Source organism: Ascaphus truei, chromosome 1 (genome assembly GCF_040206685.1).
Source record: "Ascaphus truei isolate aAscTru1 chromosome 1, aAscTru1.hap1, whole genome shotgun sequence".
Taxonomy (NCBI): Eukaryota; Metazoa; Chordata; class Amphibia; order Anura; family Ascaphidae; genus Ascaphus; species Ascaphus truei.
The window spans coordinates 155,868,207-155,894,923 of record NC_134483.1 but is presented as its reverse complement, the minus strand read 5'-3'; the positions used below and the strand labels follow the sequence as shown (position 1 = coordinate 155,894,923).

Genomic DNA, 26,717 nt, shown 5'->3' with positions numbered 1-26,717 from the left:
CAACGCATTACACAGCTCTATATGATTGTGTACATACACACGTCACTCACTTATATGTTAGAAGTACAAGTGTACATCAGTATGTAATGTTTCTTTAAATTTGTAGCAGGCATAACTATGTATATGATGTGAACGTTGCCTGTATACTGAAAAATGTGCGCGCACATCTTAGTGTGCGCACGCACTTCACGCTTGGCTGCACTAACTGTTAGCGCATGCGCAAAACAAAGCGTACGTTGTGCGTTCAATACATCTTGAAAATACCATTAAACATAAAATCTTTATTTCAAATACAATGAATACGAAACTACATTCGTTCTAAACGAGTACATCTGTATTCTTTTTAAACAGACGTGTTTGGACAGAAAGGACGGCCGATAACACAATGCGCAAATGCAATACGTGTGACGTCATGTTAAACCACCGTGAAACGCACGCTAACACTCCTCCCACTCAATTAACATTCGGCTAACGCCCAGTTGACGCCTACAAACACTGAGCCGCACACATGACACACTGCAGTTACCGTTACTATAACAAAACATGACAGCCAATAGGCTTTGAGGCGCGCACGTCGCTTGGGGGCGGGACTTACATCACTAATCCTTTTTAAGGACGCCTTGGCCCATGACAAGGGTCCCACGTCATACGTGGTGGACCCGGTTTTCAATGTTGTAGATGTTGCATGATAACAAAACAGGTATGTGTTAGAGTAATGGTAAAATGTTGCTAATATGTTTAAAGGGATAGGAAAGTACGTATATTTATTCCGTCAGCAATGTGTACTACTCTTTCAGGTCCTACTATATTGTATTAGGAAACAATTTGTTTGTGATCGCTACATGTTATGCAGTCTGCAATGTTACGCTGTATCCACGCATTGAAAGTGAAAATGGTGGTTACAAAAAAAAAAAAAATTTAAACGCAGAGTCAACGCATAACGATTGTTATATTTACCATTCTTCTAGAATTAACTCTTCGCCTGGCTGCAACTGGTCGCTCCAGAAATGCAAGCCATTTTCATCCACGCTTAACCCAACCGCTGAATCCAGTATGGCACATATCTCCTCCAGGATGCGCTCATAGGAATCGCCACTGCTTTCTTCAAATAATTGGTCGGGAGGTAGGTTCATTTCTTCCGGTTCCCATTCCAATGCATTTTCAGCTGAAAGGCTTGGTACATAATCATAGTACTTTTGTTCTTGTACAATGTGGGTTTCAGGAATGGAGGCTGCAGATATTGCAGCACGTATCGATTCAAACGGATCAGTAGTAGCGGATACATTGCTATTGCCATTAGGAATAAATATGCCTTTCACGACAATATAAGTGCCGTCTTTCAGGAGAAATTGTTTTTCCGGGGCAATCTTCCAGAAACCATAGGTGTGTTGTAGCTTATCCTGGTCACGTTCAAAAAAGTCATTACTTGATAAAGTGAATCTTATTGAGGAATTAAAATTCCGTGCATGCTTACGGTCTTGGTAATAAGGATATTTTGCTCGAATGAAATCATCGATTTGGCGTGTGCTTGCTTTCTGTCCGCGACTGTTCAAGATGGCTTCACAGATCATGTACTTATACCCTAAAAGGGGATTAATATTGTTAACGAATTCATCAGCCATGTCTGAGTAGCACAAAAGCTGTGTGCAGGTCTGTGTTATTTGCTCATCAAAATGAATGTGCTGAATGGCTAACAAACTCCTGTTTTTCCTTGTCAAGGTCAACAAAAGTAACTACTTTGACTCCTTATTTCAAACGCCAATTGGATTTGTTTGTCTAATTGGGTTAACAGTTGTGGTTCGTGATATGGGACTGTGGGAGAAACATTTCTCCTTCTTTTATCTCGTTTGTGAAAAACATCCCTAGACTGTGAATGCGTTCACATAGTGTTTTTTTGAAAACTAACAAAGACCAGTGTGTGAAAATATTTCTAAGCCAGGCATATCAGTAAAAACACACCTGCAAAAAGAAATGTTTTTTCCCCGCTTACATTTCTGTGTGTATGTGAAAGTCTGGTTAACTCCCTGTCTGCATGAGTTTAAATACGTGTGTATATATATATATATATATATATATATATATATATATATATATATATATATATAAATATATCTCTTATAAAAATATATATATATTTATATATAATATTTTATTTTTTTTTATATTGCAGGAGTACACACAACATTGATGGCATTAAGTATACCTTGTATGAAACCTATTTAAATGGTGAGAAACATGATTGAATGAAGTAATAAACATTTGTTTAAGCACAATACTGTTAGAGTCTCATACTTAGGATATTTCTCAAACATTAGGCCTGTATTATTAAAATAGTGTTTTCACAAGGAAGCATGAAGTGTATTAGTTTGTGTATACCAGTTTATATAGTACTATATATATATATATATATATATATATATATATATATATATATATATATATATATATATATACACACATATACATATATATATACACACATATACATATATATATACACACATATACATATATATATACACACACATATACATATATATATACACACATATACATATATATATACACACATATACATATATATATACACACATATACATATATATATACACACATATACATATATATATACACACTCACACACTCACACTCACACTCACTCAGTGTGTGTGTGTGTGTGTGTGTGTGTGTGTATATATATATTATTATACATTCTGAGATGTTATAGAAACGAACACACAACTGATTAAAGGACAAAATTACAATGGCCAAGCAAGGCAAAGGTAAGTAATAATTTACACATAATCCTGCTGTACACGTACAAGAAAGATGTTTGCACTTACTTAGGTGTTTTAATAATTGCATGTGACTAATATGCATATGCAATTCTTACATCAATTAACACACCCAAATGCAATGTTTTGCTGCAAAGTCAATGGCAGCTTCTCTAAACTTAGCAACTGGCTCCTGGTGGACCATTACTGAACAGACGATTACAACATAAATATTTATAACACAATTAATTATGAGTGTTAACATTTCCAAAACTTCACGTGTACAAGAACATAGTTGAAAGTTTGGAAACAACACAGTCTTCAGCATACATACAATAGTAATTAGATAATCTGAAGTCAACAAAACAAGGCCAAAGACATATTTTCTGAATTATAACATTTATTTTTTTTGTTCCTTTTGCGAGCGAGTAACAGGCCTGCTTGTTGTCTCTTGAATTTTCCTTTTTCTTTTGCCACCAACTTTAGGCACAACAGAGCCACTTTGAGTGGCCTCTGGCACTTCACGGGCAGGGCTTGTGGCCAGTGACTGTTCACCTACGGGGCTTGTGGCCAGTGACTCACCTACAGGGCTTGTGGCCAGTGACTCATCTACAGGGCTTGTGGGCAGTGATTCACCTACAGGGCTTTTGGGCAGCGATTCACCTACAGGGCTTTTGGGCAGCGATTCACCTACAGGGCTTTTGGGCAGCGACTCACCTACAGGGCTTTTGGGTAGTGACTGTTCACGGACAGGGCTTGTGCCCAGTGACACATGTGAGCAAGTTGGTAGACACTGCACAAGTGATGGTTGGTCTGTTTCATGTGTGTCTTGTTTTGTTTTTGTCGCCTCCTTTGTAGGTGTCTGCTGCTGAATTTGTACAGATGGCAGCGGTAGGATGTCATCAGGAACCTGCACAGCAATGTCTGCTACTTGACCGGTAACATTTGGGCCTGGTGAATGAATATCAGATGAATGTGGTGAAAACTGACCTGCATGAACAGATCCTGGCTGGGAGGTGTTGAATTGTGGTACATTAGTCATTCTCCAGTAATTAGCTTGTGTTTGCTGAACAACTAATGCTTCGAATGAGGTGTTGATTTTTTGCAACTGTTTAGGCACTTCAATGAAGACTCTGTGGAGATGTGCCAATTGTGATACTGTTTCTTCCTGCAGTCCAATCATCCTTTCCAGCACTGTCATCATGTCTGAATGGCGACGATTTTCTGCGTCCACTATTTTTCCCTCTGAAGCTACAATTGCATCGTATGTGGAAGTTGATGGACGATTTGGCGGTACAACAGTTTCTATTGGCACCTCTTCATGGTCACATGATTGTATTTCAGTCTCTTCTGTGGCGTCATCCTCATCATACTCATCATCCTCATCACCATGATGTTCTAAAAAGAAATGTACACATTATTAAATGGCATGTTAATGTATGCTGTGTTACTATGTAATTGTACTGTGTCCTAAGTAACACCTAACATGTTAGCATACGTTTTATAACCTCATTAAAAACTACCTTGACTTACGAATAATGTTTGGACTCAGTATGAAATATGAATGAATGAAAAGTTGCTCTAAACTCAGAAGTCCTACATGATAATTAACATCACTAACACAATACATGTTGCCTTACACTTAATTTTCACTGACACTAAGTAATCCTATTTAAAGAAGATGTGCAAAACAAATAATGCACATGACAACATAACATATAGAAGAGCACATATTATATGGCCAGCAAATGATACACTCACCTTCTAGTAGTGTTGAGCTGGCTGACCCAGGTGAAGACACTTGTTCCATCTCAGGTGACACATGTCCTCCAGGGGCAACTATATATAACAATAACATAAGTTTTACATTTACATGTGTAAATATTGAACAAACACTTATTGTATGTTCTGTATTTATGATTAACTAACAACATCAGTTCCTTAACCGAAAATGTGTGTGAAAGTGAACATAAATAGTTGTAATAACACTGTACATGCCTGTGTACTTAGAATTTTTGAGTTCCCTAACATACAACATACTATGTTTCTGCAGTAATGCGTGAGGATAAATAGATTAAATGAGTACATAAAAATCATATGTTGTGTAGTGATATCAGTATCATAATGTACATAACTATCATGAGATGACCATTCACAATGGTTATCATGAAGGTGGTCATATTGCAAAAAGTGTTGTTTTTGGTAGAGGATATGTGTGGTACATTAATCGAAGATGTGGCACACCTGAATGTGGCTGTGACTCAACAAGACAACACATGCAGTGTGTGATAATGTGTCTTTGATAGTAGTTCAACTATAGATATGAGTGAACTAATGTGTGACGTACGCTTTGATAAGTAATGAGTTGTTGGGGCATTTAGTAGCTAGAGTTAAGCTTTCAAATGAGTGTGATTAACTTCAGTTGTGCTATTCAGGTTGTAAGAAAGGTATTCCCTTCCCCAAAAAGCCTAATCAGCCACACCTTTCAATGACTTGAAACAGGTGCAAATGGTGTGAACTAAGTTGACCGTGAAATGAGGCTGTAATTAGTGTGTGTGCTGAACCCCACCCCCTCTGTTGAAGTGTATGCTGTGATGAGATATTAATTGCAGCTGCTTTAACACAATGGTAGATGAGCTAAGTAGTCATCTGCAGTGTTTAAGTTATGAAAACAATGACATAACATATGATACGTGTGCCTCATTATGCTGTCTGTATATGACATAAAGCAAAAATGGACCTTTTCATAAGCAACTATAGATGTGTTAGTGCCAGTGATGTTTGTAGGCCGTTACATGCAATTTCTTTGATGCATGCTTAAAATAGGCAGTAATGTCATGTTTGTCGGAGTAAAATCAATAAAATACACAATAATATGATACATATTTCTGTTCTGTACCTGTAGCTACTAATAATTTCTCATGAACATGTGTTACACATGTGTACTACCCTGTTGTTCCCCATCTTCGCCCACCATCAATTGCTTCCACTGCAGCTATGCATTTTGGGAATTCACATGTAAATGAGCACGCAATGGCACGTGCTATATTAGTTACTGCTTTTAGTAGGACTACTACATATATGTCTATTTTGAGATATATATATACAGAATCAGACATATACATATATAGATGCAGGTATGCTTATATTGTGAAGACAGTATAAAAAGCAGTGTAAATATGCAAAATAAGTGTAAGCAACGACACGCCTAGTACAGTAATATTTATCACCTGCTGGAAATTGTGACGGATAAATTCCAATGTCACGGTCACCAGCCAAGCCTTCCACGACGACGGTAAGTAATTTTGGCCGAAGCAGCTCCTCCAATGGAGTTAATATCAGACGTTGTGGTGTGGGCCCACCTCCAGTGCCAGTAGCATGCACGCGTTGGTCTTGTATTTTCTTTTTCAATTTGGACCTAATATCATCAAATCTTTTCCGACAATGATACTTGTCCCTGACACTATTCCCACAGGCATTGACACCAATGACTATTGTGTCCCACATTTCTTTTTTGCTTGCTGCACTTGTCCGCCCTTGAAAAACATATAAAAGATATGAGGTAAATTAATAATAATATAAGCACCAGTTTCCTACACTGCTAGCTGTTCCAAGAGATAGCAAACATGCTGTTTTATGTGTAATATGTGCAGCACATGAGCATTCACTACTAAACCTATACATGTAAGCAAGGTTGCATTCATATTGTATGCAGTTCTGGCAAATTGACCGCCTGTGTTTATTTGTCCTTGTAAGGCATGATAAAAAGCTGTGTTTCCACACTAATGAACATAGAAAGATATTGTGTACCCATATTTGCATATGAACAAAACTCAGATGACCTAGGATCACATGTATTTGAATAATAAATGTAAAGTTACACTTACCTACTAAATGTCCATAGAGACTGTCATAGTGCTCCAGAATGCCAGTGACAAGAGCCCTATTTTCCTGGTCATTGAAGCGAGGATTACGTGGCTTCTCCACACGTTTTTTCCGAGCAGGTTTAGGGTCAGAGCTTGGCTGGTGCTGACTGGACTCTCCTTCTTCCAATGGAAGAGCCTCCAAAAGCTGGCCACCAGCAAGCACGCCACCACCAGACACCCCATCAGCAACTGCGCCACCAGCAGCACTCCCAGCACCAGCACTCCCACTCCTAGCACCAGCACTCACACTCCTAGCACCAGCACTCACACTCCTAGCACCAGCACTCGCAGCACCAGCACTCCCACTCACAGCAACAGCACTCCCACTCCCAACAACAGCACTCCCACTCCCAACAACAGCACTCCCACTCCCAGCAACACCACTCGCAGCACCAGCACTCCCACTCCCAACAACAGCACTCCCACTCCCAGCAACACCACTCGGTGCACCAGCAACATCACTCCCCTGAACAGAACGTTCACTCCGACGCGTACTCGCACGAGTAGCACTCCCACTCCCACCAGCATCACTCTTCCCACGCTTTGCGGGCATACTTCCAGCACTCACAAAAAACAGACAAGAAATGTACAGGCAATCACACGACCCACTTCCACATATAAAACAAGACAAAGATGTAAACAAAACAACAAAGGACAAAGCTCACCCAATACACAACAAGTCTCTCAGTCAATATGCAAATGTTCAATCGTCCAGCTCTGTGCGTCTCTCTCTCTCTCTCACTCCCAACAACACAGAGAATGATTAGCAGTACACGTTGCCTTTAAATATGGCGCGCAATCAAAAACATGCTTGTTTCGCCTGATTCAGCAAGATTTGTGATTGTGCAACCTAACAGCACCCCGCCACGCACGCCGATACACCTGTGTGTGATCGGCTCATCATCGTGAGAGTGGGCGGATTTGTTTTCTGGTTGATTTTGAATGTATTCGGCACTTACTGCATACGGAGAGGGAAAAACGCCAATAACATGACTAATCGATAAGCTTGCCGATTTCACATAATCGTCGCTTACTGCATGAGGCCCATAGTGCCTTATCCCAGACACTCTAAACATCTGCACTTAAATTGTTTGTATTGTCTGTCTTCTTTTCCCTTATATGCTCCCCTTGGATTGTTTGAGAAATATCCATGCATCTTGGAACCGTGAAGACAGGTCCAACCAGAGGGTTTGAGCTGGGATACTAGACCTTTATATTTTACCTACTTGTCACAATTGGAATTTTTTCCTATGTTTTGTATTATTTATTTTAACACATTCACTGTTTTTATTCACTTATAGTTGTTTGCGCCTTTTTTATCACCTTCACGTATACACTCTATATAGACCTAGTTACACTAAGGAATCTGAGCTTCAGTAGCAGACAAATTTGATGGGATTCCAAGCAGAGAAAGAGCCATTCTAGCCTAGAAAAATTAAATACAGGATTTAGCCTTAGATTTCATTATGAATCACATACAGTGTGGCCTTTGTTATTACGTACTTCAAGACTTCAATGTGGATAATGTATCATTTAAAACTTGCTCATTTTATGTCTACATGGTCACACAGACACAGTTTTGGGCCTCAGAGCTATTTAAGGTACTACAAATGCTGTTTTTTACTCACTAACTTTGGGGAGAAAATTTTGATCCAGATGAAACTTGACAAATTTAAACATTTATGACGGCTTCCTTTCACATGACTGAATACAAGTTGTACATTTAGTGCACTGAATAATCTGAATTTCAAGATGTAATCACTGAAACAAAAAAAACTTTCTTGCTGAACAGTAAAGAACTTTTCTTCATATTTGGTTATTTGTATTTTCTCCCTAAAAATCATATATATATCATACATAATGATTAAACCGAAATAAAAATAAAGGCAAGGGAATTGTCCATTTGATATGAATTCCGTACAATAAATTGTGATATTTGTTGCACTTTTGCTACCCTGAATAATATTAATTATTATTGTTCATTTGTAAAGTACCAATATATTCCTCAATGCAATACATTGGGGGTTCACAGATTTGATAATTACATGAACAGAGTTACAGTACATAAAAATAAAGACAAACATGCACAAACAGATACTGCACAAAGAGGTAACGAGGACCCTGCTCAGGATATTTTATAGTATAGAGAGAATGAGGCACAATGTTGCAACAAAATGTAAAGTGGCTTCTCATTGTGGTATGGAGTATACCTCAGGTTAGTCCAGCCTGAAAGCACAAAAAGACAAAGTAAAAGCAGTGCACAGCCAAGGGAGTCAGGGTCAAAAAGTAGTAACAAGAACACTCCCAAGTGCAAAGACTCCCCTCAGGTATATAAAAAAAGGAAGAAAAACAACATAGTGCAAATGTGTATTTAACACATAAATGCAAATTAAACTAATGAATGCCCACTCACGTGGTATAGGAATTTTTAGGCGTTTCCAGATTTCTGATCTGGAGCAGTTTTAGGACAGGATTTCTCCCGGACCATACATAAAAAGAAGAAATGTGTATATAGTGTAATACAGTTTAATAAAAACATATATATGAGAGAGCGGTGAGCTCATCAACTCACATGCTCCCACAAGAACAAAGGCAATTTGACCACTCTGGGTCTTGCAGAAAGTCTCAGCCGTGCCTCTCTGTAGCCGTAACTGGAACAGGAAAGTTGTATGTTCCTCCTCCCAGACACACAGCTGATCGCAGCAGATGACGTCACAGCCAAAAGTAAATCTCCAATCTCTGCGGTCTCCCAGTGGTGGCGTGTTTCAGCATCAGCAGCAAAGGCAGGAAAGGCAAACAGCTCAATGTTCTCCAAACATCTAGGGGACCAACCTACGCGTTTCAATCATGGATACAATCTTCCTCAGGGGTAATGAGCTCACAACTCCCTGCCTGTGTATATCCACACTCCCATTGCCATGACGTCTTAGCTCCTCAGGGTCCACAGTGCTCATTCCTTTCTTCTGCTCTTAACAATTGGCTGGAGAGTATGTCGATCAATAGTCTTGACACTGTGGCATGCCGAGCAGGTTAACTCCTTATATCCACCAGGGGTCAGTGTGTTACTCTCTTCCCCTGCTAGAAACTTTGATACCACTATGGAATTGATGAGGACATCAAACATAATAATAACAACATATGATACAAACATTTCTATCTAATACCTGATTCCAATCTAGGCACAAACAAGCATAGAGGCAAGTGATGGTACTGTATAAACAGGTAATTCCCACATAGTGAGTCATTGGTACACCACTAGGTACCACATCTCCATTGTACATTGTGTGGGGGCCACCCATTTAGCTTCACTAATCACCAGGACTTAAGTTGATACCCCAGAATTGTATGTCAATCTCATGGGTGGCCTAAGCTCTATTTTAGAAAATACAGAATATACAACTGGTTTTACTGGAACTTCTTCCCATCCCTCATTGCCCTCTCTCTATGAGCACAGCATTGGGTGTGCTCCTACTACCCTGTTGTCACTCTCACCATCTTCAGAAGTTTTGTCATTCTCTTCCTCTTCTTCAACTTGAAGGGGATCTAGAGGGCTTCTCCACTATTACATATAATTCTGGTTTCCATTGATTAGCAATTTTTAGTTTGCCTGGTATTCCTACATTTTTAATTAGGACCCTGTCTCATCCATGTAGTTCTTACCCTGCACCCATTTATCATAGAGGCCCTTGCTCCCTCTGTTGGTGGAGTCCGATGCCTCAGTAAGGAGACTGTAGTCTTCACATAACTGCTCTTTAAGCCTTTGTACATCCAGTACTGCATATACAGTATGTCGTTGGCAAAGTCCCATCAGCAGGCACACTGAAACATAGATCCATGGGCAATCTGGCTTCATGTCCGAACATAAGGTATTAGTGGGAGTACCCTGTGACTTCAATGCGACTAAAGTTGTAGGATTATACTAAGTGATGCACACATTGACTCAATGTTCCCTTCTCTCTGGTATCTAGAGTCCCCAACATATTCAGTAATGTTTTATTAAATGTCTCAGGTTGAGGGTCCCCTTGTGGGTGGTAACGGGTAGTTTCTTGCCTAATTACTTTGCATGTGTAGCTGCTGACTCCAGTGCTGAGCTGGTTAAATCTTAGCCTGAGGTGATTAGCTCCGCTGGAGCATTAGCAGGACTTAAAGCATGAAACTTGCTGCAGTCTCTGTCTTATTACCCTGAAACCCTGGAGGAGCATGCTGAAAATGGAATCACAGACCCCCTTTCCTTGCTTAAAGACTGAGCCTTGTGGACCAATAGCTCAGCCATGTTTTAGACTGTTTAAAAGCATGGACTATGCTAACTCTACTCTTCATCATCAGATTAGGGCAGGGGTGCGCAAACTCAGGGGTGTGTGCTTACAGATGCCCCACGCTCTTCCCCAAAACATTTAAATAAAATGCTGGGCAGCACGTGAGGCCTCTGTTAGTCCCTCTGTTAGGTCTCTCCAGCAGCTTCTGATGTCGTATCGCCATGACAACGTGGAGTTAAATGATGCTGCGGGGTCAAAGGGCAACATGTTGTCATAGCAATGCGATGTCACATGACATTGTGCCATCAAATGACGCCGAAGAAAAGGTAGGGGAGCAAACAAAAAGTTTGTGCACCCCTGGATTAAGGGATTGTTTTAGTAGGAGAGGGATATCAAGGTGCCCTTTTCTGATGGAGGAAACAGGCTTGCCCTTACTCAATGAAGATCATATTTCTTTAATTCTAGGATTAAGCTGATGTGATTCTCTAAGATCGTGTTTTAGTTGAGGCAGCCATGTCAAAGTTAGATAATCTGGATAATTATATGCTGTAGATATTGCAGTATGGGGTATCCCCAGTCTGTCCAGTACCCAGTCAATGTTGGCAGAAGTCATACATTTGGGGGTCTGAATATTTCAACACATGGTCCCCACCTCTTTTGCCGTGAGCTCTTCGGACCTGATATCTAGCTCCCTGGTGTCCCGGTGAATTCTGGATAAGGCACCTGCATCGATGTTCTGTTTTCCAGGTCAATACTTGAGACTGAAATTATACGTAGCCAGCACAGCTAACCAGCGTTGTCCTGTGGCAACCAGTTTAGCAGGGGAAAGAATATAGGTAGGAGGGTTATTATTAGTAAGGGCAAAGAACAACACCCCATAGAGGTAATCATGTAGCTTGTCAAATACGGACCATTTTAATGACAGGAATTCAAGTTTGTGGATTTAGTCATTCCTTTCTGTCTGAGCAAAACTCCCACTTATGAAAGCAACAGGTCTAAATCTTGTTGGGTGTTCTTGATATATACGTTAGCACGGCTCCCAGTCCCTCAAGGCTATTATCCACATGAGTATATAAGGTTTCTGTGAGTCAGCAAAAGCCAGTATGGGGGCGTTGGTGAGACAGGTTTCGATTTCATGGAATGCTCCCCTGATTTGATGGAGGTCCATCTTTCTCCAAACGGTTTCTGAAGCTCTGAAACAGTCCTGTCCACTGGTGCGTTTTGTCGAACTAAATCCACCAGATGGAGGATAGCCTTTGACTGGCTGTGTCAAGGACTATACTATGGCTCAGAATCTAGCAACAAACCTCCAATAGTACCTACAAAATCCAAGGAAAGGTATCAACTCAGGTAATTGCCTTGGTCTTGGCCAGGAAGTTATGGCATCTAGTTTTGTCAACTTTTCAGAGACAATGTGTCCCACATATGTAACTGATGTCCTGCAAAACTGGCATTTGTCTAGAGACAACTTCAAACCTTATTAGCCGGTGCAGTACTTTCATCTGATGAGCCTCACATTTCTCTAAAGCTCTCCCAAAGACTATAAGATTTATTAGCACCTCCAGCAGGTCATATCTCAATCTTCCCGTTATATTAGTCTCTGTAAAGTGATGGGCACCCCCGAGACTCCTTGGGGAATTGTTCCAATTAGTTGAATGCCAATGGGCAGATAAAGGCCATCTTTTCTTTGTCTTTTTCAAACATGGGGATCTGGTAGTAACCCCTTTGAAGGTTAACTGAATACCAATTGCTCCCTTACTTTATTCGGGCCACCAAAATTGGAGAAGCATAAGGGCTCATTGACTACCATATTATACCTGCTGTCAGTAACTCCTGCAGGTGACACCTCACATCTTCAACATCAGCTGAGGACAGTCTCCTTGAACTCTCTCTAATTGGGCAAGTATAATGTAGGCATATTTAGTGATCTACCTTAGCACATCTCTCTTCCAACTCGTGGGTGGAGAACACTTCAGGTTTTTAGGCAATCATTTCCCTTAGATGCTGCTTCCATTCCCCCCGGGGCAGTGCTGTCCCCAAATTGAAACATATCCGGAGTCAATCTCCCCATGCTTGTCTTCTTCCACCAGGCTTGACTGATCACTTCTGCACTTTAAAGTTTAGCCAGTTCACAAGTATGTCATGGGTAGTTGCACTCCTACCTTCAACTGTTATCATCTCTAGCTCCTTAGCGCATACTTACATAACTTAACTCTTTAACTGTCCACCTTGGATTCCCCCATGGGAAAGGCCATCTATCATCATAATAGAGCCTCCTACTTTTTGATGGAGCATCACCCTTCCTTCCATTCGACAGACACTGTTGGGGAACACTCTAACAGGACATAGTCCAGTACATCTGAACTCTCCTATCGGATCTTCTAACGGGTTACCTGTTTTCTTCTTCACTCACTGATATGCCTTCAAGCACAATGGGTGAATAGTCAGCGTCCTACCATATTCATGTCCCCAAACCATGTGACATAATTTTGCTAGTCGGTCGAAAATATTTGCATTCTTTCCGATTATAGCCCCCATCTCATCCTTGCTTCAGACCACTGGACATATCAACATTACCACAATCAATGGTTACATTCGACACTCCTGTGACTTTTTTGGGAACTCCAACTACACCACCACATACCCTAGATAAAGGTACCTGGCATCACCGAGCACCCACATGAAAAGCCCCTCTAACAGCTTCAATAGCAGATGTTTCAGATGTTTGTAATACCATGGTTTGAAAATAATCGACAATTGTGAACCACTATCTAGGAGAAAATGGTATCTTTTCTTCAATGGGGGCTTGTACTCTAGCAGATGCACCCAGAAGGCCATCAGGCAGATGGGCTCATTCCGGCCTCTTGGCAGGGATAGCTTTTGTGAAGTCTTTCTCCATGTGGGGCCCAGTCTGGTCCTTCACTGAGTCCCTTTGTCTTTTCTCTGATTAAATTTGGAGTGAATTAACTTCTAGATCACATGTTGCCGATTTTCTTGCTCTCTACAGTATCTGGCATAATTCACATTACAGCTATCACTGCTTCAGCATGGTGGCTCAGTCAAAAAGACTGAACAATGTGTGCTGAAGCAGGTACACCATTAAAATCTTACCTGTTGGGGATTCTTGAGAACTCGAGTTTGGAAACATTACTTCGCAAGATTTTATAGCAAATACATGGCTCTTATTAGAGATGTGTGAATCATTTTTATTTGCTTTATTGTGTCAAAACACTGATCTCTTACATGTGAAATGTTGGTATAATTTCTACCTTATTTCAGTCATTTTCCAAACTTAGCAGCAGGGCTTTGCCAATGTAATATTAATATCTTTCTGACCAAAAAAAAAAATGTTACAGGAAAGGTATCTCATGCTAGAATTTTTTATGTATGATTACATTATTAGAAACTGCACTATTTTAATGTGTGAAGAGTTGGCTAGTACAGTATATTACATGTCTTCCCCTGTTTGGTCTTTCAGTTTGTGTTCTTTTTATTTTTTTAAGTGATTGGGACTATTGTTATAAAATGTTACTATCCCCATTACATCTGTAATAGCACTGTCACTTAGTTTCCCTTAGTATGCATTTATGGACAATGTGAAATTCTGGGTCAGAATGGGCTCACTTTATTTAATGCCTGCATTTGAAGCAAATGCATTCTTTTGAATTTACTGAATTTTCTTAAACTTTAAAATACAATTCCTCTGTTTTTTATGTCAATATAACACCCTAATCTTGTGTCATTATAAATATTTTCTTTTGTTTATCTCTTTAACCCTTACACAGCTGCAGTGGAATGTTTAAGAGGAAGGAAGAAAAACTGCAAAGTTACGAGAAGCAATATTTGACATTTATATAGAATTGTGAATGAGGATATCTGAAGTCTGATTGACAATTGGAATCCATATGACATATTGAAAGGCATTTAAACATCGCTTTCGTGGAAATATTTTAGTTATTTTTTTAGCAAACATAAATACTGATGATTTTGTGCAAGCACTGTAATTTCAAAATAGTATTCAATCTTACAGTGATTTTAACTTTTATTGAACCATTACTATGTATTTTAGGTTATAGCACATTTTAAGATATGTACAGATGTATCAAGACTTACTATCTCCGGAGCCGCCACTGAAAAAGCTTAGAGTCGCGGCTTTGAAGATAGTGGTACCCCGGTCGTGCTGTGGGAGGTTTATGCTTCCAGATCGGAGCCCCGTCGCTATAATCCTCAGGTACCAGGGCAGTCACGGTCACTTAACTTGCTTCCTGAAAACAGTAAGTCTTGCTACAGTACATCTGTAGTAGTCATTAGAAATAAGATTTATAGAACGAGACCCAGTTTTATATAATTGCAGAAAAACCCATCTGCCAACAATGAGAAAATGGAAAAATAGAAAATAAATAACTAATGATCCCATATGAATTTACTGATCCTCCAAATGCCTTTCAAATCCATGTAACCAAGCTGTTGTGCAACATAAGACAACATGACAATGTGAAAAACACGTACTGTACAATTCTTTCTGCAATGTAACGAGTGGGGTTGCCCTACTTAATGTGTATTAGTTAATCCACAGGTATTTGTATTTGTTGAAACTTTTGTTTCCAAGGAAAACAGTGCTTCATTATTAATTAATTCTAGGCATAAATTATAATAGATTACGTTTAAAAAATCTTTTAATGTTGTGATTCTGATTTCCCTTGGGACAATGTGGATCATTTGCTATCAGTCTTTAGAAAACCTTGTTCTTCCACATAAGAATATATCTGAAGCATGTATTTGCACTTAAAAAGAAATTAAAAGAAATTATTCCTGTAAAGTCATTCTTCTTGAAGTCGTGCAAAACACTGAATTTTAATATTAATATAACCTGGTAATATTGACATTTTTGGTATAATATGTTATATCAAATCTATTTTTTTTCATCATAACGTTAACTAAATATATTGAATACACATTATTATTACTAATTTGATGTACAGTATTAAAACATTTTGATAGGTTGATGTCTTTGTTTATTGTCATGAATACAGGACATGTCCTAAAGTATGTTCTAAAGGACAACAGATCTGACCTCTTACTCATACTTCCATTTTTACTTCTCATATTAGCATACAGGCCAACTTTTGTCTTATGGCACCCAATAGATCTTGGGCCCATACCCTCCAGACATTAGTCCCATCCCCACAATGATCTTGGCCCCATCCCTAGATTGATATTGGGCACACCAGTATCTAATATCAATGCCAATATATATATACACAAAAATCTACATATGTTGAAAGCACACCTGAAAGCAGAAGAAATCAATAAAAAGACTTGGCGGTAAGCGAGTGCTTGCTAGAAGATCCGGGCTCACCTGTCGGGATCATAATAGTACAAGACAAAAAAGATATTTTCGAAAAATACAAAAATAAATGTATTTAACAGATCATGAATACAAAGAATAAAATCTGAGCAACGTTTCAGACCAAACAAGAAAGTATCTCAAACTTTCTCAAGTTGGAGAAAGGGCCTGTTTGGTCTGAAATGTTGCTCAGATTTTATTCTTTGTATACACAATAAGTTAAATACATTTATTTTTAGGCATGATCAACATTGGTCTGTGTATCCTTCATCTTTCTGATGGAATCCCTGGAAGTGATGTCATAACCCAACTAGAGCTCAAAGAAATAGAGAAGCACACAGGCATCCAGATGGAGTGCATAGTGTGTAGCTCGTCTTTGGAGACTTCTAAGGACATTAGAGACAGGCCATACTGTCAGACTCAGATGATCCCTTCTGGGTATAAAGCCCACTCCGAAGAAGAGCCACATATTATGACACTCTCTGGTTGTTGTTAGGCCAGCCCCTGGATACTGTAATAGTGTATCCATGCTGCAACAGCAAGCTAGGCCTCCATGAGAGAGCTTATCCCCACATTGCCTGTGTCTAACAGGATTTATACTGTTAGGGCCAAAGGAAAGATAATAGCCAGAGGCCTAGGCTACATTCTCCCCTTGGTGAAAAACCTCTCACGCTTATGCTGAGGAATACAATATATGTACCATCGATATACTGTTGCAACAACCACAAAATTGAACATAACTACATATGTTTAACAACGCAGTACAAACAGTATATAGCATAATAACATAACTGGTACCTCCTCTCAGGAGCCTCTGAGCCCTACAGAGCCAATTTACTGAACCAGATTAATAATAATATTCAGGGTCAGGCTTCCTTACAAACCTGCCTTCACTATCTGTCACAGTGATGGAATGGCAGTGCCTCCTACCAGACTCAGCTACATACTCCACCTGGTCTAAGTGGATATTATGACCCACAACCCATACTTTCACTAAGTGCTTAGCTCTGTCATCCCCACAAAGCATTCAACCCTTACTACTACTAGAAATATAGTCCAGAATGGCAGACCTTACCCACTCATCCCTATGTGATTCAGCACTCCTCATTAAGGGTTCATGGAGGTAGGGATAATCATATCACATTTTCCTAAAGCGACCACAAGCACCCTTTCTGCACGACTACACTTCATCAGGTTAAGCCCAACAGACATACTGGGCTAAACCCAATACAGACACTCCACCCATAATGGTTTCATAGGGCCCTCCTCAAAGCCGGGAGATAAGAGATTATCCCCTTGAGACTTTTTAACTCGCTCATGCATTATTTCCGCTTCCTCCTCCGAAGTAAACTGATCCTCCTCCCACTAGCACTCCACCTTATCGCTTTCCTTCAGAACAAAGCGTGTCCTGTTCAAGTTTGACACGTACCCTCTATACAGTGAGTCCCACCATGGTAATGTGCCCACTCCCACAGATGTAATGTACATATTAGGCATTGAAACAGACATGCCTCATGGGGCCACAGACATCACTAGTGACAAGGGCCGAGGTGGTAGGGGTTTATAGATAGTGATGGGGTCAGCAAAGGGTACGCTGGTGACATGGGGCAGGACGGGTACTTTAGAGTTCTTTTTCAGGGAAGCTAGAGATACCTCCCAAGGTGGAGCAATATCAGTGTCCATCGTCTCGGTAAAGCTCCGTTTACCACAGCCCTGAGCAGTAGTATACCTGGCCGCAACAACGACCGCAGCCCCTCGGTGGTCCCTCTCTTCCTTTCTTTCCCGACGCTGCAAAAGAAACGGATCGGGTGCTCGATCACTCACTGGGGAAGGATCAGCGTTCCTAGAGACCATCCATAGGAAAGTTCCAATCGCTCAATTCCCTCCAATCGTGAGGATGGAGTAAGGAAGGCAGTGGAGGATGTAGAACCAGCCGGTAATATCTTGGTGAATTCCTCCGCAAGACACAGGGCCATGAAATGCCTCTCAGATGCAGCCAAATAAGGGCACGAGCGCAGGCCTTGTGCATCTCCTGGCTCCGCCGCAGGTATTGGCTGGTCGCATCCTGGGCTTGGGCCCAGTGCAGATTGATATCCCAGATCTCCATCCCAGGGCAAACATCAGGTTCTTGAACGAGCAGGATGACCTCCAACTTTGGAGTGGGGGAGGCCTTGACCAGTACCTCAGGGATGGTTGCACCCTCATCAATTGAACGGGAAACAGAATCCGGCGGGTAGGTACCCCCATCATGGAGCAGATCGGCATGAACGGTACATCGGATACCTGGCAGTAGTCAGTCAGGCCTCCTCCGTGGACCTCCCACAGGACACTGGATTGTTCCTACGACGCTTCGGATGAGACAGCGGATGGCTCAGACCCCCGCATGGCAACAGGTAAGTCTTTGGGCACCACGATTCACTTGGCAGGGCTGGAAGAGGTACTTCTATCCAGCCATACTCCTCATAGAGAGTTTACCCCAGAGTATGCGATACTCCACGCAGGAACTGGGGACCATCATCAGTAGTTCTGGGTGGAATAACTCATGCAGTATGTTCATTTAATGAGTTTGCACTTCCCCCGATGATCCTTGAGAAAACATAGAGAGTTTCTGAACCAGAGCATATAGACTCTTCAGCTCCTCCGTATCCAGATAATTGGCGGGAAGCTCAGGCCCCATGGCTTTTGGCCAGAGGTAGGCTACTTGGCATTGGCTACACTTAGAGAGTAACTGTAACTCAGGTCCAGGGCATTCGCATAAAGGACAGACCCCTAGCAAAAGTTTCTCTCCTTCTTCCGATATCACCAGTACCCCGCAGTCAGCTCATAGACAGTTCCTAGCTGGGCGGCCACGATAATTGTAGTACTTGGAGCAACTCCACACACGTCTATATGCACCAAAGTTCCACGTGTGTCTGAGCTCCTAGCTCTTCACATCCGGTTGGTGCAGCACTAGCCACGCCCTATCTCCTCCCCCTGGTGGATCCAGGCATCCTATGCAGGCGGGAAAAGAGATGCGGTCTCGGCATTTCACACCAATCTCAGAAGCTTGCAGCAATAAGAGCTTGCAAATCTTTTGCAAACTGACAAACGGTTCTCCCTTTTCGGCGGGATTAGCCATTTTGTAACGGCACAGAGCGGTTTGCGGCTCCCCTTGGGTGAGGGCTGTGTTAAAATGGTGGCAGCTCCTCAAACGGTGGTTCAGGCCGCCTACAGATCAAGCGCCCCTCCTCCAATACCTGCCCGCTCACACAAAAATGGATTAGCACTGGGTGGGCCATAGTTTCCTCGGTGAAGCCTTTTTTGCCGAAAGTGATATATTCATTATTAACCAAATGGTAAAAGGCTTCTATAAAGCTACTGTTAGAATTTGTTTGGTAGAATTTCAAGGGATAATGTACTGTTTGTGGATGGCAAACCATTAGAAAGTATATCATCACAGGTTACTGCCAATTTGGAAATGGAACTCGACATATCATCAATTTTTATAAAGTGTCGTTTAAGTACCTCATAAATTTCTGAAAATCTGTAAATAATTGAAAGCTATTAGGCCCACAAGTGGGAGCAAAAGACAAACCTCTACTAAGGACTTTCATTTGCAGAGAAGTCAGTGGAACCGGAGAAAGATTGAAAACACCTCTACTATCTATTGGTGGCACGATAGCCAATTTCGCGGTGGCAAACCTTCCTCCCCTACTCCCTCTTCTTGTTGTTTTCCCTGTTTTCTGGTTGGATCTAATCCAAATTTTGATCTCTTCCAGTTTGGTATCCATGGGTTTCTTGGAGCATGTCTGCCTCTCACAGAGTCTAAAAAAGAAGAAGATGGAGGAGCAGATAATGGGGTTTTGGGAGAGGGGGTTCTATCATCTGATATATTAGAAAGTTGTATACCTAGAATATGTATTGGTTCTTTGTGCCCAGCTATCAATATGCCGACCCGATTTATCACTAATCAGATGCAGCCACCAGTATCGGATCACTTGCCTGAGTAAAAACAAAGGCATCTCACAGTAAATGCCTCAACATGCCTCAACATTTCTGTGGGATTCTGCTGCCAGACTAATGCAGTCCCATTCAGTTTGAATGGGACTGCATGGACCGCCCGCTGTGTTAATCGATGGGCCATTAGTCTGGCTGCAGAAATCTCACAGAAATGTTACAGTTTATTGGGAGATTGCTCCAGATTTTCCAAGACAAGTGATCTAATACTGGTGGCTGCATCTATAATTTGGTCTTTTCGTCCTCGGTATTTCGAGATCTCTCCTAGGGTTCCAGTATATAATCTTAGACCATCCCTCATTGTCATTTCCCCAAAATATTTGGTGATGGGTCAATCATTCTTTTATATATATATATGTATTCATTTTAATGATTTCACTTTCAGCATGTTCAAGTGTAAGTTTGAGATCAGATTCAAGTTCTGATAAGACAGTTTCGTGTATCATAGGTTCCAACCCCTCTTTTGCTTCAGTGATTTGTTATCAAATTCAGCTAGCATTTTATTTCTTTCATAGACAATAAGTTTAATTAGCACCATAGAGCAAGCATCTAAAATTCCATTCCACACCTTTGTGAAATGCTCATTATCACTACCAAAAGTTGGAGTCTTAAGTATCCTAAAACCTCTGGGGATTCATTGAAAGCTATATAATTGTTGTTTTATCCCACCAGACATTTTGTGGGAGCTACAGTACAGTGTATATTATCTATCATTATATTAACCCATTGTTTCTATTGTATCTCTCCATAGAGCTCCTCTTTGTTCATTTCAATGTGTTTATTAAATATATGTGTTTTTAAATTGAACTCTATTTTTTTAGTTTGAATTTTTTTTTATTATATCAATTCTTTGTTTTATATTGTAGCTTTTTTAGAGAGGCATTATTATGTCAATTTACCTCTCTTGTACAGCTGCATAAACCAATCAGGTTTATTATTCTTTAAGTACTAACACCTGGAACTTCAACCAATCCCAAGGTACAGATGGATTTAAATAGCACATATTCTCACTCTGTGGTTTCCCTGATGAAGTAGCACTTGCTACGAAATGTGTTGGATGATACTTTGTGCTATTTTTTTCTGGTCACATTGAGCCTTTATTCAACTTGTTCATTGAACTTTTTCAATTATCACTGAATTTATTTGATTTGAGCTATGTGCGGCTTTTCTATCACTCGGGTTACTGTCTATGCAGTGACGTCATCTCTGAATGTTTCCTTCTCACCTGTTTCCCAAATGGAGAGGACTCCAGCATAACCTGATAAACAGAGTGGGACACTAGAAGTGGATGCCTTGGACCGGGAACGGGTGAGTTCCCTACCGTACAGATGCCCCTAGCACTACAGTGAACGTGTACACTTGAAACCAGGTGGATGCATTTCCTACAGGAATAGACTTTCTAAAAACTGCAGCAACTGTGGGACTTTATCTTACTGCCGATACCAGTGCAAATGAGTTCTCCTGCAGGACTCCATCTATTCGGTGATATGTACAACAGTCTGATACTATGTGAATTCTTGATGGTTAGCTGACTGATACAATGTTTTTATTTTGATACTACAGACGAGCCAACGAGTATTCTAAAACGTGCCTTAAACTTGCCTTAAACTAGCCAGGTACATGCTGGGTACATTTCAGTGACATTTCTGCAGAGGCTAATGGCCCATTAGATTAACACAGCAGGGGTCCCTGGCAGTCCCATTCAGTTTGAATGGGACTGCCAGGGACCCCCGCTGTTAATCCAATGGGCCATTAGTCTCTGCTGAAATTTCACTGAAATGTACCCAGCATGTGCCCAGCATATACCCAGCATGTACCTGGGTCTTTTTGGTAATTGCCACTGGTTTGTTTTAGAATAAACATCGGCACTACAGTTTGTTTCCATTTAATATTTATAGTTAAAACACTTTGTAACAACCACTTGTTTGTCTATTGAATATGGGATTTTGCTCTGGTCTTTTCTCCCCATGACTGATATGACTCACTTTCTTTGCACAATTTCCTCTCTGAAAATGAAGAGGAACCTGTTAGCTATTGGTGATTTAAACCTCAATTAGCTTGACCGTAAAAACAGCAAAATCAGGACACAATTAAAGTTACTAAATATAAACAAACTAATTTCCCAACCCATATGGAAAAAAATAATTTCTTGCAGTCATTCCTTGTAAAATTGGATCTTATCCTCTTGTCCCAACAGGATCCAATCCTCTGATACCCTAGTTGACATTTTCAGTGACCATACAATAGTGTATTGTGTAAGGAAAATCAAACCCCCCAAATTAAGCCCCAAAGTTCTACTCACTAGAACATTTATACATTTTAACCCACAACAATTTCTGGATGATTTTACGAACTGCTCTTGGTACAGAATCAACTTGATACCTGACCTCAAGTCTGCACTTTATTATTTCCAAACCAAGCTATTAAAACCTTGTGATACCCATGCTCCACTACGCAGAATAAGAGAACAGGTCCCACCTTCCATGGGTTACAACCAACCTTTCAGGGCAAGCTACAGTACCCAGCTATCTGAATAAGAGCCTCACCCGTACTACATGCAGCACTTTCTCTATCACCTTAGGTCTGACTACAAAAGACTAATCACGGTCCCACGGTTCAAAGAATCTGGTCACTTTTCCTTCCTTTTACCTTACACCTCACAACTGGAACAATCTATCAGAGACTCTCCAAGATGCCAACCATTTAATTATTTCAAGACTTAAGCTGTCTCACATTTTAATCTCAGATTGTTACATACTGTACACCTATTGCATATATCCATGAAATGTCCATGAACTGTCCAAGAAATGTCTGTTAACATATCTTTTAAAATCTGTTCATTTAATATATCCATGTATTGTCAACAGAACTCTGCACCCAGGATATTTGAACATTAAAGGTAACTCTCAATGTACTACTTTCTGGTAAAACATTTTATAAATAAATACAAATACATAAAAAACATACTTTTCTAAAAATGATGTACAGGAGATGTTGGCTGTTGCATGTACGTTAACATCTTTTGTCATTTTCGGCATTCGGTAACAGCATGTTAAAAACTGCTGCAACTAAAGTATAAGCTGCCATTCAATGTACCTACTGTATCTGTGACCATTTTCTCACAACTCGGGAAATTGCACAAATTCACATACTGTAGAATTAAAAGTCAATCTGCATGGCCCCTTATCTACTACCATTTACTGTAATTTCATGAAATATTGTGAAAGTCTGGCAAAATTGATGACATTAACAACATTCTGATTAAACTACTAGCAGAAATTGAAAAATATTGTACATTTTCAAGCAATGTGACCATTTAGAAAATGTTAAAACAAAATCAAAACTACCTGAAGACATTTTGCAATGCACTTCTGAAGACCTTTCCATACCTCTAGTAACGAGGTGGAATGTCACCCTCTATATTTCAATAACAAACCATCACCAGCTACAGAGCAGACCATGAGACATAGAAGAAAGGACTTTTCTTACTTCAGCACACTGTAAACCAAGCATGTCAAACTCGCGGCCCACGGGCCGCATGCGGCCCACAACGAACATATTTGCGGCCCAGCCCAGTGGTTCCCAATCTGTGCGCCACAGCGCCCTGGTGCGCCGTGGCATGTCTAGAGGGGCGCCGTGATTATCCCTCCCCACCATGCCTCCGATTATCACTCCCCATTATCCCTACCCATTATCCCTCCTTAATGCCGGCTGAGCCGCAGGGGATTGGCTGCAGGCAGAGAGGAAGCTGGGGGCGGGGCTTCCGCTTTGTGCAGAGCACACAGTGAGTGTGTGTGTCTGCCTTCCCGCTCCTGGCTCCTCTGTCTGCTGGTGGCTGCGCGGTGTCCCGTCCCCTTCTGCCCCGGGTGATAGGAGAAGGTAGGGTGGGTGCTGGGGGGGGTTAGTTGTACATTTGCCTGTCCTGCATGGATCGCATGCCTTTCCTCCCCCCCCTGCCATCCCCCCAGTCACTCACATCCGTCGCTGCCTCTGCTCTCCACTGCTCTCCTGTGTGTGTGTATCTGTGTGTGTGTGTGTATCTGTGTGTGTGTATCTGTGTGTGTATGTGTGTGTGTGTATGTATGTGTGTGTGTATCTGTGTGTGTGTGTGTGTGTATCTGTGTGTGTGTGTGTGTGTGTATGTGTGTGTATCTGTGTGTATCTGTGTGTGTGTGTGTCTATCTGTGTGTGTGCGTATCTGTGTGTGTGTGTGTATCTGTGTGTGGGTGTATCTGTGTGTGTGTGTGTGTATCTGTGTGTGTATCTGTGTGTGTGTGCGTGTGTGTGTATCAGTGACTGTGTGCAAGGAGCTGCCTGCATGGATCGCATGCATTTCCTCCCCTCCCCTCCTCCCCCAGTCACTCACATCCGTCGCTGCCTCTGCTCTCCACTGCTCTTGTGTGTGTGTATCTCTGTGTGTGTGTATCTGTGTGTGTACCTATGTGTGTCTGTGTATCTGTGTGTGTCTGTGTATCTGTGTGTGTCTGTGTATGTGTGTCTGAGAGTGAGAGTCAGAGAGACAGTGTGTCTGAGAGAGAGAGTGTGTGTCTGAGAGAGAGAGTGTGTGTCTGAGAGAGAGAGTGTGTGTCTGAGATAGAGCGTGTGTGTCAGAGAGAGAGAGAGAGAGAGAGAGAGAGTGTGTCAGAGAGAGAGAGAGAGAGTGTGTCACAGAGAGAGAGAGTGTCAGAGAGAGAGAGTGTGTCTGAGAGAGAGAGTGTGTGTGTCTGAGAGTGTGTCTGAAAGAGAGAATGAGTGTGTCAGAGAGAGAGAGTGAGTGTGTCAGAGAGAGAGAGTGTGTCAGAGAGAGAGAGAGAGAGAGTGTGTCAGAGAGAGAGATAGTGTGTCAGAGAGAGAGAGAGAGAGTGTGTGTCTGAGAGAGAGAGTGTGTGTCTGAGAGAGAGTGTGTCTGAGAGAGAGTGTGTGTCAGAGAGAGTGTGTGTCAGAGAGAGTGTGTGTCAGAAAGAGTGTGTGTCAGAGAGACTGTGTGTCTGAGAGAGGGTGTCTGAGAGAGAGAGAGTGTGTCAGAGAGAGAGTGTGTCTGAGAGAGAGAGAGAGAGTTTCTGAGAGAGAGAGAGGGTCAGAGAGAGAGAGAGAGGGTGTCTGAGAGAGAGAGTTAGAGAGTGTCTGAGAGAGAGAGTGTGTGTGAGTCGGAGAGGGGAGCGAGGGAGAGAAATGGAGAGTCAGAGTCAGAGAGAGGGAGAGATAGTGTCAGAGAGGGAGAGAGTCAGAGAGGGAGAGAGAGAGTGTCAGAGAGGGAGAGAGTCAGAGAGGGAGAGAGAGAGAGTCAGAGAGGGAGAGAGAGAGTAAGAGAGAGGAGGAGAGAGTGTCAGAGAGAGGGGGAGAGAGAGTCAGAGAGAGAGTCAGAGAGAGGGAGGGAGAGAGAGTCAGAGAGAGGGAGGGAAAGAGGGAAGGAGAGAGGGTCAGAGAGAGTCAGAAAGAGAGAGTCAGAGAGAGTGTCTGAGAGAGAGAGTGTCTGAGAGAGAGAGTGTCTGAGAGACAGAGAGAGTGTCTGAGAGAGAGAATGCCTGAGAGAGAGAGAGTCTGAGAGAGAGTGTCTGAGAGAGAGAGAGAGTGTCTGAGAGAGAGAGAGAGTGTCTGAGAGAGAGAGAGAGAGTGTCTGAGAGAGAGTGTGTCAGAGAGAGAGTGTCTGAGAGAGAGAGAGAGAGAGAGAGAGTGTTTGTCTGAGAGAGAGAGTGTGTGTCTGAGAGAGAGAGAGAGTGTCTGAGAGAGAGAGTTAGAGAGTGTCTGAGAGAGAGAGTGTGTGAGTCGGAGAGGGGAGAGAGGGAGAGAAAGGGAGAGTCAGAGTCAGAGAGAGGGAGAGATAGTGTCAGAGAGGGAGAGAGAGAGTCAGAGAGGGAGAGAGTCAGAGACGGAGAGAGTCAGAGAGGGAGAGAGAGAGTCAGAGAGAGGGGGAGAGAGAGTCAGAGAGAGAGGGAGAGAGAGTCAGAGAGAGAGGGAGAGGGAGTCAGAGAGAGAGGGAGAGAGAGTCAGAGAGAGGGAGGGAGAGAGAGTCAGAGAGAGAGAGAGGGAGGGAGAGAGAGTCAGAGAGAGGGAGTGAGAGAGGGAGGGAGAGAGGGTCAGAGAGAGTCAGAAAGAGAGAGTCAGAGAGAGAGAGTCAGAGAGAGAGAGTCAGAGAGAGAGTCGGAGAGAGAGGGAGAGAGTCAGAGAGAGGGAGGGAGTCAGAGAGAGGGAGAGAGTCAGAGAGAGAGTCAGAGAGAGGGAGAGAGTCAGAGAGAGGGAGAGAGTCAGAGAGAGGGTCAGAGTCAGAGAGAGAGGGAGAGAGTCAGAGAGAGGGAGAGAGTCAGAGGGAGGGAGAGAGTCAGAGGGAGGGAGAGAGTCAGAGAGAGTCAGAGAGAGAGTCAGAGAGAGGGAGAGTCAGAGAGAGGGAGAGAGAGAGTCAGAGAGAGGGAGAGAGAGA

At 41.8% G+C, this 26,717-nt stretch overlaps 2 protein-coding genes across 39 annotated transcripts in view; both read right to left on the bottom strand.

Moving 5' to 3' along the window:
- The window catches only part of PTPRD (protein tyrosine phosphatase receptor type D), a 1,925,499-nt gene that overhangs the window by 1,349,638 nt on the left and 549,144 nt on the right, over nt 1-26,717 (bottom strand). The gene's annotated exons all lie outside the window — the stretch shown is intronic.
- On the bottom strand, nt 3,296-4,616 carry LOC142489422 (uncharacterized). The gene is made up of 3 exons (XM_075590149.1): nt 4,536-4,616; nt 3,357-4,172; nt 3,296-3,321 (listed from the first exon to the last, which is right to left on the bottom strand). The coding sequence occupies exons 1-3, from the start codon at nt 4,582-4,584 to the stop codon at nt 3,296-3,298; spliced, it is 891 nt and encodes a 296-aa protein (XP_075446264.1). The 5' UTR covers nt 4,585-4,616.

Excerpts from the sequence above, each read along its gene's own strand:
- LOC142489422 (XM_075590149.1), bottom strand. The coding sequence starts at position 4,584 with ATGGAACAAGTGTCTTCACCTGGGTCAGCCAGCTCAACACTACTAGAA. Across the intron at positions 4,173-4,535 it reads CAGCTCAACACTACTAGAAG|AACATCATGGTGATGAGGAT; the intron begins GTGAGTGTATCA and ends ATTTCTTTTTAG. Across the intron at positions 3,322-3,356 it reads ACTGGCCACAAGCCCTGTAG|TCACTGGCCACAAGCCCTGC; the intron begins GTGAGTCACTGG and ends GTAGGTGAACAG.